Here is a 16,788-nt window from a genome sequence, read left to right as displayed (position 1 = left end):
ACCTCAATAACAAAAATTCCACCGTGAAGAAACACATCTCTATATAATAAAACAAAGACTATAGTGGCATTGAAATTAATACCATTGTGCAAGAAAACGACCCCGAAAATCTACGCCTATTCGAAGTACTTTCCATCAGAAAGTACAAACCTACCCTCAACTCCCGAGAAGAATACAGCGAATTCACGGACCTTTTGTTTAAATGACTATTTTAGTACATCTGGAGAGACTCTTTGTTCTGTGACACTCGTACTTTATTTTATTCATATTTGTATTTATACCTCTCATACATTTTATATACTCTGGCCCATTACTACACTTTCCACACATTTTACTTCACATTAATTTCTGTATAAGCTGTAGGCCGAATATTTTTTAAACCCTGGTGATGACGAATTTTTAACCTTTAATTTTAACAGTAGTTCAGTAAAGGCCTCGTTCAAAATTCAATATTGTTATTTTCATACTTCTATTGAAGGATAACATGCGAAGACATTTTCCAGTTGCACCACTTTTTTCTTTACTTCTTCTTTTATTTAGTGAGATGTCGTTCTTCGTCATTTCAAAATTTTTTTTTCTTGCAAAGCTGATTTAATTGTAACTATCTCCTCAATCTTGCTCTGCGTGAATTCAAGGCTATCACGAAGCTTCCCGCTGCAAGGTTTTCTTCTCGTTAAACAGGAAATTGGCCTTTGGTTCGATTCTTACTAATGTCTCCCATATGGCTGCAAGTTCAGGATCTTGTATGTGTTTGTTGGTCGATTCCTCCACTTCCTCTCGTGAATCCGCCCTGCTTACTGGGTCGGGTGGGGGGGGGGGGGGGAGGGTGTATAGGGGAAGGGGTTGCTGTCAGCCGGGTCTTTTGATATTATCATACTCTTAATATACCTTGTGGTTTGTTTCCAAACATTATCTGAAAAACAATATTAAGACCAATATTCAGTCTGACTGTTAATGTTTACTGGAATTCATTTTATCGTATTTTGACTGGTAATATCTCAGACATTCTATTGTCAATTTTATTTCAAAAACAATGAGAACTTCTTTGATCTTGAGTTGATAATTGGTGGAAGCATGATGGAGAATATTGAAAGAATCAGGCGAACGTAATCTATGGCATTGTTTAGAATCTTTTAAGTGTTTGAATACCAGAGAGGCCTTATCAGTAGCTAAGTGCTAACGATCTTACAAGTGTGGAAAAAATACTGGGTGGTTTCGCCGACGTAACAGGCATTACAGCCCACTTACAAAAACATTAATACAACGCAAGAACGGAGCTCGCTTGGGATAAATTCTTTCATGCCCAAAGTTTTGTTGATTTTAAAAAAAGAAAAGACCAGCTTGATATCTAAATTTCTGCAGTAAGGCTTAAAAGGGTGGCAGAAGACGGAGCAGAGGGGCTGTCGAAATAAAAAAAGATCAAAACTCTTTTTTTCTTTTTTTTTTTTTTTTAAGTTTTAAAGATTCAGTTAAGCTGTAACCTGAAAAACGACACTAAACTTTTCCTTGTAGGCTACCGATAATCCTGATGCAAAAGAACCATGAGGACTGACATCAGATACTACCCCCAATACGTTTTGGCGAAACTTTGTGTACATTATTCGAATCTACAATGGGAAGGCTCATTTTAAACGCGTCTCAGCATGTCGCTCTTTTACTAATGTGCTTGAAGAAATCAATTGGAAGGATATAATCTGCCGGTAATAAGAAAAACATAAATCGCAAATTATTAACGGTTGTCCACAATTTGACTCTACAGATCAGTAAAATCGTTAACATGATTTCTAGGAGAGGCTTTTTTTTACTTATGCTCTTATCCAGACTCCTTCGACTGGCGGGAATTAACTGGTTTTCTTATGTCTCAGCCTTGACAAAACTCCTGAATGTTGATTATTCTTCATTAATAATTCATGATGTTATAAGCCAACGAGAGCGCCCCATTCGGGTCAGGTGGATGACTTTGAAACTCACTGAAACACCAGTTCAAAGTCACCAGTGTTTCATCAGGTTTTCATCCCTAGTGTTTCATCACTTTTTCATCACATATTCATAGATTACTCAAACACAGCTTAACATGAATCATTATTTTTTAATTAACAGTGGCCAATTTCAAATCGGTCGACAAGCTCAAGTCAGTTGAAAAAAAATTTACAGCACATTTCTTAAAGTCACCAAAACAGACTGGCATAGTATCCATATCCGCATTTGGAAAAACTTTTTCTGCCTTCCGCGACACGGACTCCCTGCGAGCATCGACAGTAGTTGTCGCCGAGTAAGCAGCTGAACTTTGTCCTATTCATTCTCTTTAAAACTCCACCAGCTCCTTCAATCCCCAAAAATGCCTACTGCCTTCTTAGTTTTTATCTGGTAGATTTAATTGGCTTCGATACTGCTTTCTCTACACAAAGTTCTTATTCCTCAATTGTTTTTGGCAAGCGAAACCTTCCTTCGGCCATGGGAAAAACGATAACACAGTACTGCATAATTCTGTATTGTTGGAGTAGTCATTTCAAAACTCGTGCTTCGGGTCTCAGCAGGTTTGCAAACGCGTTTGGAAACCTGCTGAAACCCCCGCACTCGCCTTTAAACTGGCAATTCTCAAATACATTAATTATTTATGTGCTGACGACCGAATCAACTTGGACCAGTTAGGTCAGGTGCATGTACTTTGACACCAATGAACATACCGATCAAGACGCATTCGATTAGTTCAAAAAAATGATCAAGACACTGATCAACAAATTTGAATTTTAATCAGTCTTAATACTGAATACAGTATATTTGCCGCTTCAATCATTACTTTCAACAACAATAGGGCAACAAATTTGTCTTTCCACTGGAATTTTTAGCTACCTTCATCACGAATTTTGACAACCAATAGTTCAGCGACAGAGCGTCCATTCCGACAATCAGTCTGCGCTCAGAGCGGTAACCTTGTGAAAATCGTAGTCCATAAAGAGACCACCAATATCTAATACCGGAACTTTAACCTCTCTTAATTATAACCTCTTCCATTTAGCAAAAATGCTCACAGCACACTTGTTTTTATACTAAGTTGAAGCTGGAACGGCTTCATTCACCAGAACAATTTCTTGAAAAGTCGTTTTAGGAAAGCGAAATCGTTCTGAATCGAGCTCAAACTCCATCACGCGCCGTAATGTTAATCTACCAAAAAACTCCTCCCCCCCCCCCCCCATGGCTGCATATTAGATATTCCTTTAATTTCAGCTACCACGAATAAGAAAAAAACAATAGCCTATTGATCACGCCTTCTAATTACCCATTCTTCGGAAATAATTCCACTAAATTCTGACACTAGTTTGAGAAGCCAGCTCAAAAACTCGTGCTTTGTTTTTCATCAGGGGTTCTAATCACCTCGAAACAAAAGCACTCCGCCTTCGGCGTCGTGCTTTAATCCGTTTCTTGGTGTTTGGAACCCCTGATAAAAAACTCGCACTCGTTTTTGATCTATTACTTCAAACTCCGGAAAATTGAAACGACATTAATTTACGTCCCTACATATTGCAGCTATAGCATGGCCGCCAAGAGAATAGTCTAAATCCGGGCGACACACTTGGATATTTTATACGCCGATCGCGGCGAATTTGGTCGCCAGCGATTTTCGCCACCGATTGATGTGGACACACCTAGCGATTTTTTTTTGCGGCAATGTGGCAGTTGTGAAAACTCATGTGATAAAATCGCCCGACCTGATGGGTTGGCTTTACTGGCGATTCGCAGCAATAAACGTAGAAAATCGCAAGAACGGGCACACTTGGCGAATGCCGGCGAATTTAATCGACGATATCTGACATGCCAGATATCGGCGATTTTATACGCCGATCGCGGTGATCGGCGTATAAGATCGCCAAGTGTGTCGCTGGCTTTTAGAAACAACAACAACAACAACAAACAAACAAACAAAAAAAGGACAGTCACATTTTTTTATTTAACAGGAGCACGTGGGCTTCAATTCCAGCTCAGTTGCAAAATAACACGAATGCATGCTGACTAAATTACTATTTACCTGACATTCTTTCGATCGTTGCTGGTGAAAACTTAAGAGCGGCTTTCCACAAATATCGACCAAGTGGTGGCACAAGTCAAAAAATCAATTTCGTTCATATTTTGCTCATGGGTAGTCCCTAGTGAGAAACAAACTGAGCTGTAGTTATTTTTTCAAAATACCGCTTCCTTTCGAGTAAATATGCGAAAAACGATTTTGTCTCAGTTGAGGTCAAAGTCCGCTTTCGACGGGATGGAATTTTCCTTAACTTTCGACCGCTCGCGTATCAATCCGCAGACTGTTTGGAGCGGCCACTTCCGGTTGCAGCCTCGCTCCAGGCCTCTTAAGTTTTAGGTTTCCCAGCAGGTATCGCGCGCGCTGTTTTTAAGCACGAGGTCGAAAAATAAACATGTCGGGTTAAATCGTGTTTTCTAAGTTTTATTTGGTCCAACCAAAATTGGTCCTTCGAGTCCAAATACAAGAAATCAGCTGCTTGAGGATGAGCCTTAAAAGTACGTGGCACTCGGTGGATGAATGTGTGATATCCCCGCTTCAAAACAGTCCTGAAATAAGTCCTGAAGACTCGATAAGTCAAGTTCCAAGTCAGAATGATTCCGTCAAGTCAAAGTCCTCGTCAACCTCGTCCAAGAGAAAGCGAGAAGCACGAATTAAAGCTGCCGTCGCAAACCTGCAAGCAAAACAGTTAGCCGAACAAGTGAAGCGAGAAAATCAAGTCCGTGAGGAGGAATTTTGCGAAGAAACGGCCCAAAGGGAGTTGGAGCTAAAACTCGAATATCGGAAACGGGAGTTCGAGCTTCTACGAAAGAAAAGAGAGAGCCAAAAAGCCGTCATCTCAGCCCAGAATGAAGCTGAATTAGCCCAACTCGAACACGAAATAATAGGGCAAGAAGTCACCGTCAGTGAAACGATAACATCTCTAAAACCTTATTTAATGAACGCTGATGCTGAAAGTAAGGATCATTTTTCAAACCCATGTACTGTGTTGAAACCTGGAATGACATCGGGATATGTTTCCCAAGAACTCAAAACATCAGATCATACACCTCTGCAATATGATAAACAAGTTGTCATGTCGTATGCAAATACTCCTTTAAATCCAGTTACCAAGTGTTTACCGCCAAAGGTTTTAGAGTTTTATGCACCCAACATTGGTGGGTGCACCTCAACTCAGCCAGACCCATTCAGCCAAGGAAGTGAATATACATCTCAGCATATAATTAATCCTGTGAGTTTAGGGTCAGATCCTCAAACAAATACAGTGTCATCATGTCATTATGTGAACTTTCCCCAACCATTGGTTGGCTATAGTAATATATACGCACCTCCAGTCACATCAGTTACTTGGTCAACAAAACCTGAAATCAAGTATCCAGAAAGACTGAGTAGCCAAACTCCTCAAGACATTCCTTTGTCGTCAAGACCTACATGTGTTAGTACATCACCTGCTGTCAGTAATAGTTTCCAAGCCTATTCCCCTCATGATCCAAAGTTTGAAAGTCCATTGAATCACTCTTTCCCAAGTAGTACACCGTTGTGGGGCCCAAGTTCCAGAAGTACTTCAACTCCCCACTCAAGTCGGGTCAAGTCAAACCCCCTGCATCGACCAGCTCAAGTAGACCCTAGGGGAGAACCTGTAGATGCATTTATTGACAGGCTCATAGATGGCCAGCGCCATTACTCGCATAGTTTTATTGTTGTGCATAGTTCACGCTTTAGTTCACACCATAGTTCGCATATCTCTATTGTTACCTTGGTTACCTGTTCGCTTCGCGAGTGTGTTAGTTTTGCATTTTGATTCTCTGTTGAATAAACGTGGACGCTCGTTCGAAGTTTCTGCCCTAATCATTGGCGTGGTGGCAGCGTTTCGGTTCAACGGACCCACAAAAGACGTCAAAGTGTTCTTTTCGTCCCTTCGATCGATTGTGTCTGAATTTCGTGAGTTTAACTCTTCAAGATGACTACCCATAGAGCGCCGAAACAGTGGTCGCTAACCTCGAACGAAACAATTACTTCAATTGAGGCTTGGGAGAACAACCTAAAGTATATTTTGTCCCTCGATCCGTGGTTGGTGAGACCCGTCTCCAGCTGGTTCGCCGTGGCAGATCCCTTATGCTGTAGGCCCTCGTTGTAGAGGACTTAGACGTGGATATACTAGCTGGGACTCCCTTCATGACTTCAAATGACATAGCTGTTCGCCCTGCCAAACATGAGATCATTATTGCTGGGTGTGATGTAGCATCTTATGATTCTTCTCAGATCTCTCAAGCCCATCACGCTGTTAGAGCCTGTCACCTTCTACGTGCTCCTTGCGCCAACACTACTGTCTGGCCTGGTGAGTTCCTTGAAGTCGACGCCCCTTCTGAGTTTCTTAAAGATTCTCCAATTGCCATCGAGCCTCGTACTGACTCAGTCTCATCTAATCACCGTAAACCTACACACGCATGGCCACAACCCGTCATCGTCCAGGCTGTCGGGGGTAAACTGAGACTTCTCAATGACACTGATGAGCCCTTGCTGATTCGTAAGAACGATCATTTCTGCCAAGCGCGCCTAACCGTTCCTGATCCTGCTTCAGATCCTTCTGCGGTCGAAACTTACCCGGCACCGAGTATGCTAACGGCACCTCTCCTTACGCCTGCCGAGTCAGTGTCAGTAGATCCTGATGGTTTATTGTCCTCCTCTCAGAAAGCTTCTTTCAACTCTCTTCTGAAGGAATTTCAAATTGTCTTCGATCCTCGCATCCCTGGTTATAACGGAACAGCTGGTCCCATCGAAGGAATTGTGAACATGGGTCCTGTAGAGCCTCCCCAGCGCAAAGGCCGCGTTCCACAGTACTCGCGAGATCAACTTGATCTGCTCCAGAGCAAGTTCGATGAACTAGAGGCTCAAGGTGTCTTCCGCCGCCCCGAAGACCTGAAGGTTGTTGTCGAGTACCTCAACCCTTCTTTCCTGGTGAAAAAGAAAAATGGTGGCTTTCGCCTGGTCACAGCCTTTACCGATGTAGGCCGTTACAGCAAACCTCAACCTTCGCTAATGCCGGACGTAGATTCCACCCTTCTAAAGATTGCCCGCTGGAAGTACATCGTGGTCTCCGATCTATCCAAGGCTTTTTATCAAATTCCTCTTTCAAAGGATTCAATGAAGTATTGCGGCGTAGTTACCCCTTTTAAAGGGGTCCGCGTCTACACACGTTGTGCCATTGGTATCCCTGGTTCCGAGACAGCCTTAGAAGAGTTGATGTGCCGTGTCCTTGGCGACCTCCTACAAGAAGGGTGCGTTGCTAAGATAGCCGACGACCTTTACTGCGGCAGGGATACTCCTCAAGAGCTCCTCATGAACTGGCGGAAGGTCCTTTCCGCTTTAGACCGCTGTAATCTGCGCCTTTCCCCCGAAAAGACCGTCGTTTGTCCTGCCTCCACCACCATTCTCGGTTGGATATGGTGCCAAGGCTCTATCCGTGCTTCACCTCATCGTGTAGCTGCTCTAGCGTCGTGTGAGCCTCCCAAGAATGTTCGCGGTCTCCGCTCCTTTGTTGGTTCCTATAAAATGCTTGGACGAGTCTTGAGTGGCTGCGCTAAGTACCTCGCTCCTCTTGAGTCTCTTGCGGCTGGCAGCCAATCTCAGGACACAGCTACCTGGTCTGATGAGCTCCTTGTATGTTTCCGCTCTTGCCAAGAGGTGCTTACTTCCAACAAATCCATCACCCTGCCAAAGCCTGAGGATCAGCTATGGATCGTAACCGACGGTTCCGTCAAGATGAGTGGACTTGGCGCCACCCTCTATGTTCTTCGCAACCAGAAACTGCATCTCGTTGGCTTCTTTAGTGCTAAGATCAAAAAACATCAAGCCTCCTGGTTGCCCTGTGAAATAGAGGCTCTGTCTATTGCTGCCGCTGTCAAGCATTTTGCTCCTTACATAATCCAAGCCAAGCCGAAGTCTTATGTCCTAACTGACAGCAAGCCTTGTGTACCAGCCTTCGAAAAGTTATGCCGGGGTCAGTTTTCTTCCAGCCCTCGTGTGACGTCTTTCTTATCAGCAGTTAGTCGTTACCAAGTCTCACTGCTCCACTTAGCTGGCTCTGCGAACCTCCCTTCTGATTTCGCCAGTCGAAACACCCCTGCCTGTGATGTCCCCCGTTGCCAAGTTTGTTCATTCGTGTCAGAAGCTGAGGACTTGGCTGTTCGCCCTATTTCTGTTCAAGACGTACTGTCCGGACAGGCCTCTCTGCCCTTCACAAGTCGTGTCGCCTGGCTTCAAACTCAATTAGAGTGTCCGGATCTCAGACGAGTTCACTCTCATCTTAAGCAAGGTACTCGTCCCTCAAAGAAATTGACAAACATCAAGGACGTCAAGCGTTACCTGAACTCAGTCTCCATTTCTCGTGACGGTCTCCTTGTTGTTAGACGAGATGAACCTTTTTCTCCGCCAAGAGAGTGTATAGTCATCCCTCGCTCTGTCATAGATGGCTTTCTCACCGCCTTACATGTGAAACTGGACCATCCTTCGCGCCACCAGATGAAGCTGGTTACTCAGCGTTACTTCTTCGCGTTGGACCTTGACAAAGCCCTGGACCGGTGCTCCCAGTGTTGCCACCTGTGCTCTTCCCTGAAAAAGGTTCCCTCCATCCTCGTTGAGCAGTCTACCTCTGATCCTCCTGACGGTGTTGGTATATCCTTCGCCGCGGACATCATAAAGCGCTACCGTCAGTTGATACTTGTCGTCCGCGAGACTACAACCTCCTTCACAGCCACCTGTTTATTGGATGATGAGCGGCGCGAATCAATTCGTAACGGTCTTCTCCGCTTATGCCTTGAGCTGCGTCCCCTGGCTGATCCCCCTTCCGTCGTAAGAGTAGATCCCGCTCCTGGCTTTTCCGCATTGTCAAGCGATGAAACTCTTCGGCAATATGGTCTTGCGTTGGAGGTCGGGCGTATCAAGAACCCTAATAAGAACCCTGTGGCTGAAAAGTGCATTGCCGAACTTGGGGACGAACTTCTACCTATTTGTCCAGGGGGTGGCCCAATCTCCCCCTTTTCCTTGGCTGTGGCGACCGCTAATCTCAATACCCGTATCCGCAACAGAGGATTGTCTGCCCGAGAGATGTGGCTTCAGCGCGACCAGTTCACTAACTGGCAGATTCCTGTAACGGATCTCCAGCTTCTCAGAGAGCAGCACTCCTCACGCCTCAGAAACCACCCAGTTAGCGAGAGATCCAAGGCTCCTGGGCGCAGTCCTCCCACTTCACCGTCTGTTGAAGTAGGCGATCTCGTTTACATTACCTCTGACGGCTCCAAGAATCGTGCTCGTGATCGATATCTCGTGGTTTCTGTTGAGGGCCTGTGGTGTAATGTGCGGAAGTTTACCGGTTCTCAGTTGCGTTCTACCTCTTATCGCGTCAAACGGTCTGAGTGTTATCGCGTTCCTGAGCACGTTGACCCCTCGTTCAACCACTCCCGTCGTTACAACGCCGATTCCTATTGTGAAGATGTCGCCGTGGAACCTCGTAGTGATGAATGCTTTAATGAGGAAACCAATCCTGTTCCTGTACCTCTGCCCCCTCCTAGCCCGTTTGTCCCTGTGGTTCCTGTCGAGCTTGCTACACCTCCAGATCCTCAAGCAGCTGACACTTGTTCAGATTCCGAGCTTTCTCCAGCTCCGGAGGGAAACGCTCCCCACTTCGCTACGGCTGGTCCTCTTGCAGATCGAAGAGACTCTCTTACTCCACCCCTGTCAGACGATTTTAGTGTTCCAGTCTCCGAACAAACCTCCTCCTCTGCTAGTTCCGGTCCACGCAGGTCCAGCCGTTCAACTCGCCGCCCCGCTTATCTTAGTGACTATGTAACTTAGTTGTGAACTGCGTAATTAACTTTCGTTTTTGTTTGTCTCCTTAAGCTGTGCTACTTCGCCAGTGCGCTGAGAATTTTACCCATTGCACGACTGTCATTTTTCCTGTAGTTTAGCTTCGCTTTGCTTTGTTGTTCCTTTTTTTCTTCATTTGTAAGCGAGAGGAAGAAGAAGTCACGCCATTACTCGCATAGTTTTATTGTTGTGCATAGTTCACGCTTTAGTTCACACCATAGTTCGCATATCTCTATTGTTACCTTGGTTACCTGTTCGCTTCGCGAGTGTGTTAGTTTTGCATTTTGATTCTCTGTTGAATAAACGTGGACGCTCGTTCGAAGTTTCTGCCCTAATCATTGGCGCAGGAAACTGTTTTTGCCGAAAGTCTCAATAGCTCACTGACGGACTCTGGTACAGCTCTGCTCCGAGCACAAGAGCAGCAACGCTTACCACCACTTGAGCTTTTCAAGTTTACAGGTAAGCCAATTGAGTGGCCCAAGTTTATTGAGAGATTTCGTGACCAGATCCATAATAAGACAACACTGACTGACTCTGATCGAATGTCTTATCTGTTCCAAAATCTCAGCGGTGAAGCAAAGAAAGCCATTGAAAGTTTGGGTGTGACTGGCCATAGTTACCCAACCGCCCTCAAAACACTAAAACGACAATTTGGGAACCCCAGCAGTGTGGCATCAGCCTACTTAAAGAACATGCTTGATAACTCTTGTGTGACTCCAAATGATAGACAGGCATTGAGTAATTATTATTATCAAGTGAAAGCTTGCACTACCTGGTGCGTCAAGATGGGCCAGTCTGCTATACTCTTAACACCAGAGTATCTAAGTAGGGCTACTATGCGATTACCCATTAACCTCAGAGTGAGATGGTACGAACATATTGATGGTCATGCTGAGAGAGCTACCCTGCTAGGATTTGAGAAGTGGCTTTGCAAAAGAGTTGAAACCTTATTCAACCCACTTGAAGATTTCATATGTGAAGAGTGGAACAAGAAGCAGTCATGTATGAAACCAAAGTCAAATTTGAAGCTGCATTCTCTCGCTACAACTACCAAGCCTGCCAAACCACCTCAAGTGCAGCCGCGCATGAAGGAGGTCGGGAACATAGTCCATGTTAGTGAACAGAAGTGCGTTGTGTGTTCAGACAGACACCGTGTTGCGTTTTGTCCTGTTTTTAAGTCCAAAGCCTTGAAGGAAAGGAAACAAGTTGCGTGGGAGCACAGACTTTGCTTTAATTGCCTGAAAGCAAACCATCAATCGAAAGAATGTCCAAGTGCAAACCGTTGTCTTAGAGAGCATTGCAGCCGACCACATCACACTCTCCTGCATGAAGATCGTCAAAGCGATCCACATACTGATAGTTCAGCTTGCAGCGAAAGCACCGGTATTCAGTCATCAATCCCGCCAAAAGAGAGTGCTCAACCAGTGGTACCCAATGCAAGTTCTCCTCTAGTTCCATCCGATGTCACTCGAAGCATCAACCAAGTGAGTGTTCAGCCTCGGAGAAAGGTCCTCAATCAAGTCCTGCCAGTTCAAATCCATAGCTATCGTGGTGTAGTCGACACATATGCTGCCCTTGATGCTGGGAGCGACTCGACCTTGATTAGAAAGGACTTAGCAGACCACCTGCAGCTTGAGGGTGAGACACACCAGCTAAGTTTAAATACAGTTGGCTCTGATGCCAAGATCCAGAACTTAAGCAGAGTAAGTTTCTCCTTGTCATCTAAAGACCATCCACAACTGATTTCTGTACAGGGAGCATGGGTTATTGACAAACTCAGTGTCCCATCTGTCAAGGTGTCAAAGGAAAAGGCAAGCGAACAATGGAATCGCTTGTTGAACATTGACCTTCCCGAACTTATGGTAGTGATGTGAAAGTTCTCATTGGGTCTGACATGGCTCACTTACTGATTCACCTGGAAGTTCGCCAAGGGCAACGGGATGAGCCCATTGCTGTAAAAACCCCCTTAGAGTGGACCCTGTTTGGAAATGTGGACAATGGACACTGTGACTCAGTCAATGCCAACTTCCTTGTAACTGATCAAGAAACTCAACTGCAGAAGCAAATTGAGCGATTTTGGGAGATAGACTCCTATGCTACCAAGCAAGCCCCCTCTGATTCTGGCATGTCAGCTGAAGACAGAAGAGCTCTGTCAATATTAGAAAGCAGTACAGTGAAGGAAGAAGGCCACTACAAAACAGCATTGTTGTGGAAAGGCGAGCCAAATTTGCCAAATAATCGCGCTATGGCTGTTTCACGTCTCCATTCTACTGAAAGGAAACTTAAGAAGAATCCAGAGCTGGCAAGGAAGTACCAGGATGTGATAAACAGTTATATCAGTAAAGGACATGCTAAGAAATTGACACCTGAAGAGTCAAAGGGAATGACCTCAAAGACATGGTACCTCCCACACCATGCGGTACTGAACCCCAACAAACCTGGGAAGGTTCGTGTCGTTTTTGATGCAGCCTCAAAGTATGACAGAGTTTGCCTGAATGACAAGCTTCTCGCTGGTCCTGACTTACTCAATAATTTGGTAGGAATCCTGATGCGATTTAGAAGTAGAAAGATCGGCATTATGGTGGATGTGGAACAAATGTTCCATCAAGTCGGAGTTTGTGAAGAAGACAGAGACTCGTTACGTTTTCTGTGGAGAGATTTAGATGAAACTAGACTTCCAGATGAGTACCAAATGACAGTGCATGTGTTTGGTGCTGTTGACTCACCCTGTTGTGCCAACTATGCACTACAAAGGACTGCCCTTGATCAGTCAGAGAAGTTTAGTAAGGATGCAGTTCATGCCGTTCTGCGTAACTTTTACATGGATGATCTTTTATCCTCGAAACCAAATTCTGATGGTGCTACCAACTTAGCCAAGCAGCTAATTGAACTCCTAGCAACAGGAGGATTCAGACTCACAAAGTGGATGTCGAACAGTCGAGAGGTCCTGGCAGCGATCCCATCCTCTGAAGTGGCATGTGACACTGTTGACCTTGATTGTAATGAGCTGCCACAAGAAAGAGCCCTTGGTGTCAAGTGGTACACAGAACAAGATTTCCTGTGTTTGCAACCAGTGAAGAGTGGCTTCCCTGACACTAAGAGGGGAATATTGAGCGTGGCGAGTAGCGTATTTTTGATCCCCTTGGTTTTGCTGCACCATATGTGATTAAGGCAAAGCTGATCACACAGCAGTTGTGGAGGCGTCAAATAGACTGGGATGAAGAGCTACCTGATGAAATTCTTCAGGGCTGGCAAAGCTGAAAGGATGGTTTAAAGTCATCTCAGATTATTGCAGTTCCCAGGTGGTATGGATTCCACCGTGATGAATGCCAAGATGTGCAACTACACGTGTTCTGTGACGCTTCGGAGATTGCCTATGGAGCCGTAGCCTATTTCCGAACGATTAGTTGTGGACGTGTAAATGTGAGTTTCATAATGAGTAAGACAAGACTAGCTCCGATCAGGACCTTGACTATACCACGCCTGGAACTGCAAGCTGCAGTGATAGCAGTCAGATTGAAGTCGAAGATATTGGAAGAAATTGACTTTGAAGTTGATGATATGTACCTCTGGAGTGACTCAGAGATTGTCCTCCACTACATTAGGAACACTCATAGGAGCTTCAGCGTTTATGTGTCACACAGAGTTGCTGAAATTACTTCTAACTCTGACGTTAGGAAGTGGCACCATGTGCCAGGTTTGATAAATGTGGCAGATGACTGCACAAGAGGGATCGAAATGTGTGATTTGACTCCTGAGTGTCGGTGGATCAATGGTCCCAAATTCCTCATGCTCACTGAAGATCAGTGGCCAAGAAGCGAAAGGGCTCCAGAATTTGATGACAGCGAACTGGAAGTAAAGGCTTCAGTCCTAACAACGTCAGCTACCCCCAGTGTGAGCATGGTCACATGGGAGGTTCTCTTCCTGGAGGAAGCTGGTGCGCGTGTATGCTTGGTGGATAAGGTACAAGTTCAAGTTAAAGTGTAAAGTGAAGAAGAAATGTCCACCCTCAGAGTGACAGGGGAAGACGTTGTGTGCCGATGATCTTAAAGAGGCCTCCCTAGCCTTATGTCAGTTAGCACAGATTGAGTCGTTCAAAGAAGACTATGAAGATCTTCAAGCCAACAGAGCACTACCCCACAACAGTTCATTACTTCCGATGCAGCCCATTTTCGTAGGCGGAGTTATCAGAGTCGGAGGTCGTCTCAACAAAGCTTCTATACCATTTGAGGCAAAGCACCAAGTGATTCTTTCCCCCACACATCCAATTTCAAAACGTTTGGTTCAAGATCTTCATGAGAAACATCTGCATGCTGGGAGAAAACATACTCTGGCCCTTGTGCGTCAGCAGTTCTGGATTCCCCAAGGAAAATCCCTTACTAGGAAGATCATCAATGATTGCCTGTACTGTAGGAGAAGGAGAACTGAGCCCAAAGTGCCTGTGATGGCAGACTTACCCAGAGAAAGACTTGCGCTTTTTGAACCTCCGTTTACAAATACCGGAGTGGACTATTTCGGTCCCATGAGCGTTAAGAGAGGGCGAAGCACCGAGAAAAGATGGGGTTGCATCTTTACATGTCTTACCACCCGTGCAGTCCATTTGGAGCTAGCAGGAGACTTAAGTACTGATTCGTTTATCATGGCATTGAGGAGATTTTGAAGCCGCAGAGGCAATCCCAAGACGATGCGTTCCGACAATGGAACTAATTTTGTTGGGGCTAAGAGAGAACTAGAGGAAGCATTGAAGTCGTTAAGTCAAGAAAGCATTGCTGGTGAGCTAGCCCACCAAGGGATCACCTGGTTCTTTAATCCACCATCGTCCCCTCATATGGGAGGAATCTTTGAGTCACTGGTAAAGCAAGTCAAAAGAGCCATGAAGACTGTCATTAATGACCAGGTTATGCCAGAGGAGACACTCCATACAGTTCTTGTTGAGACTGAGGCTGTACTAAATAGCCGCCCGTTAACTTCAGTCAGTGATGACTTGAACGACTATGAAGCATTGACACCAAACCACTTTCTGATTGGAAGAGCATCTCCTAACAACCTTGAGGAGCGAGAAGTTAACAGTCGCAAGCGGTGGAGAATGGCGCAAGCCCTAGCCGATATGCTGCGGCGTCGGTGGCGGAAGGAGTATTTAACTAGCCTGACCACCCGTTCCAAGTGGAATAAAGAACAGAGAAATTTACAAGAAGGGGATCTTGTCCTCCTGAAGAATGATGATGCGCCTCGCTCGCATTGGCCTCTCGGACGGATTCTCAAGACTTTCCCAGGGAGTGATGGCAGAGTGCGTATGGCAGAAGTGAAGACTCCAAATGGAATCTTGATGCGCCCAGCTGCTAAGCTGTGCTTATTGGAAGCGTCTACTTGACTAAATGAACAGTAAAGGACCTTATGAAGACTTTAAACACTTAAGACATCCTTTGTCTAGAGCCTTCTCGTTGTCGTTATTTTAAACCTAGGAACTGTTGTTAATGGTCATTCGTTTCAGTCCGTAAACTCACTGGGGGGGAGGATGGAGCGGCCACTTCCGGTTGCAGCCTCGCTCCAGGCCTCTTAAATTTTAGGTTCCCAGTAGGTATCGCGCGCGTTGTTTTTAAGCACGAGGTCGAAAAATAAACATGTCGGGTTAAATCGTGTTTTGTAAGTTTTATTTGGTCCAACCACTGTTACTAACCTTCAAATGACATTTATTGCTTTATTAGGTATTCCTCTTCTGTTTTACGGGAAAACATTTAAAACCTAAGTTACTTTTACGTCCGAAGTAGGTTTAGAAGAACATACTATAAATGCAAACTTTCAACAACCACATTTTTGCACTAAAACATTGCCAATTTTACCCTTGGGCGATAACTTAGATTTCCCTATATTGACTTTCTATGGCTTCAATGTATACCTATTTATCATAATATAAAAACAAAGCTCAGAACTACATTAATCTGATTAAAAGTTTCGACTGTTACATCAAACTGCACCCTTTGCGTGAAATATACGTGAGAAAACACACGCACACACAACGAATGCAGGAAAAATGGTGAATACGAGCCAGCAACATTTTCCAGTTTTCAGCGCAATATACAGTGATACTTCTCTGAGAAGAAATATCCATTCAACATACTCAAGGATAATGAGTTTAAGAAATCGAGAAGAGTTCTAGCTGCGAAGCACAATGTCACTAGTTCGCAAGCACGACAGAAGAAACGAGCTCCAAGCCGCTCGGGCTATTGACGAAAACGAAGAAAATGCTCTTTTTGAGGCAGACGAATTCGGCGACTCCAATCCAGCTGCACTCCAAAGAACTGTGTGGTGGTTCTTATCCGTACACTTGGGTTTCCGAGCCAGAGATGAGAGCGATGAGGACAATTGACTTAATGCTGCTTCTTTTAAAGTTGAATATGATTTTCACAGCAACCTTTTCTTGATCCTTACTTTGTGATGCGCTAGTAAATTTTCTGGGATCGACGAAACCCTTTTGTGAGCAGTTTCAAAAACAAACCGCAGCTGTTAAGATTTTCGTCATATTCCGCTATAAATCGTTCTTGAAGTCTTTTCTATAATCAGCATGATTACATGTAAACGTTCAGTAAATTCGTTTTCATGTTAACCTCGTGGTACCGTAGCTTGTTCTTTCTGGGTTGCTCGCGTCATCAAAAACAAGGCACGACGGAAACCCTTTGAATTCAAGTGACCGGAAGTGCGTTTTTTAAAATAAACAAGTTTGCTCCGATTGCCATATAATAAACTACTTACTAAACTAGCTTGCTCGAGCCGTACTGGGGAATATTGGCCCTCAGTCGTTTTTGTACGGACCTCGCTGCGCTTGGTCCGTACTGCCACGACCTCGGGCCAATATTCCCCAGTACAGCCCTCGCGCTCGGTTAGTAGGGAACTTAAGCACCAGA

General features: G+C 44.8%; 2 protein-coding genes and 1 long non-coding RNA gene across 3 annotated transcripts in view; all 3 read left to right on the top strand.

The window, feature by feature from the left end:
- Nucleotides 1-16,788, top strand: part of LOC146456959 (uncharacterized) — a 124,133-nt gene that overhangs the window by 27,499 nt on the left and 79,846 nt on the right. The gene's annotated exons all lie outside the window — the stretch shown is intronic.
- Nucleotides 1-16,788, top strand: part of LOC146456960 (scavenger receptor cysteine-rich domain-containing protein DMBT1-like) — a gene marked incomplete at its 3' end in the record, with an annotated part of 596,400 nt that overhangs the window by 532,306 nt on the left and 47,306 nt on the right. The gene's annotated exons all lie outside the window — the stretch shown is intronic.
- On the top strand, nucleotides 4,506-10,226 carry LOC146456963 (uncharacterized). The gene is made up of 2 exons (XM_085092494.1): nucleotides 4,506-5,639; nucleotides 6,146-10,226. The coding sequence occupies exons 1-2, from the start codon at nucleotides 4,506-4,508 to the stop codon at nucleotides 9,872-9,874; spliced, it is 4,863 nt and encodes a 1,620-aa protein (XP_084948620.1). The 3' UTR covers nucleotides 9,875-10,226.

The sequence above is a fragment of the Pavona decussata genome, unplaced genomic scaffold (genome assembly GCF_977016875.1).
Source record: "Pavona decussata unplaced genomic scaffold, jaPavDecu1.1 SCAFFOLD_252, whole genome shotgun sequence".
Classification (NCBI taxonomy): Eukaryota; Metazoa; Cnidaria; class Anthozoa; order Scleractinia; family Agariciidae; genus Pavona; species Pavona decussata.
This window is presented reverse-complemented; position numbering and strand designations above follow the sequence as displayed.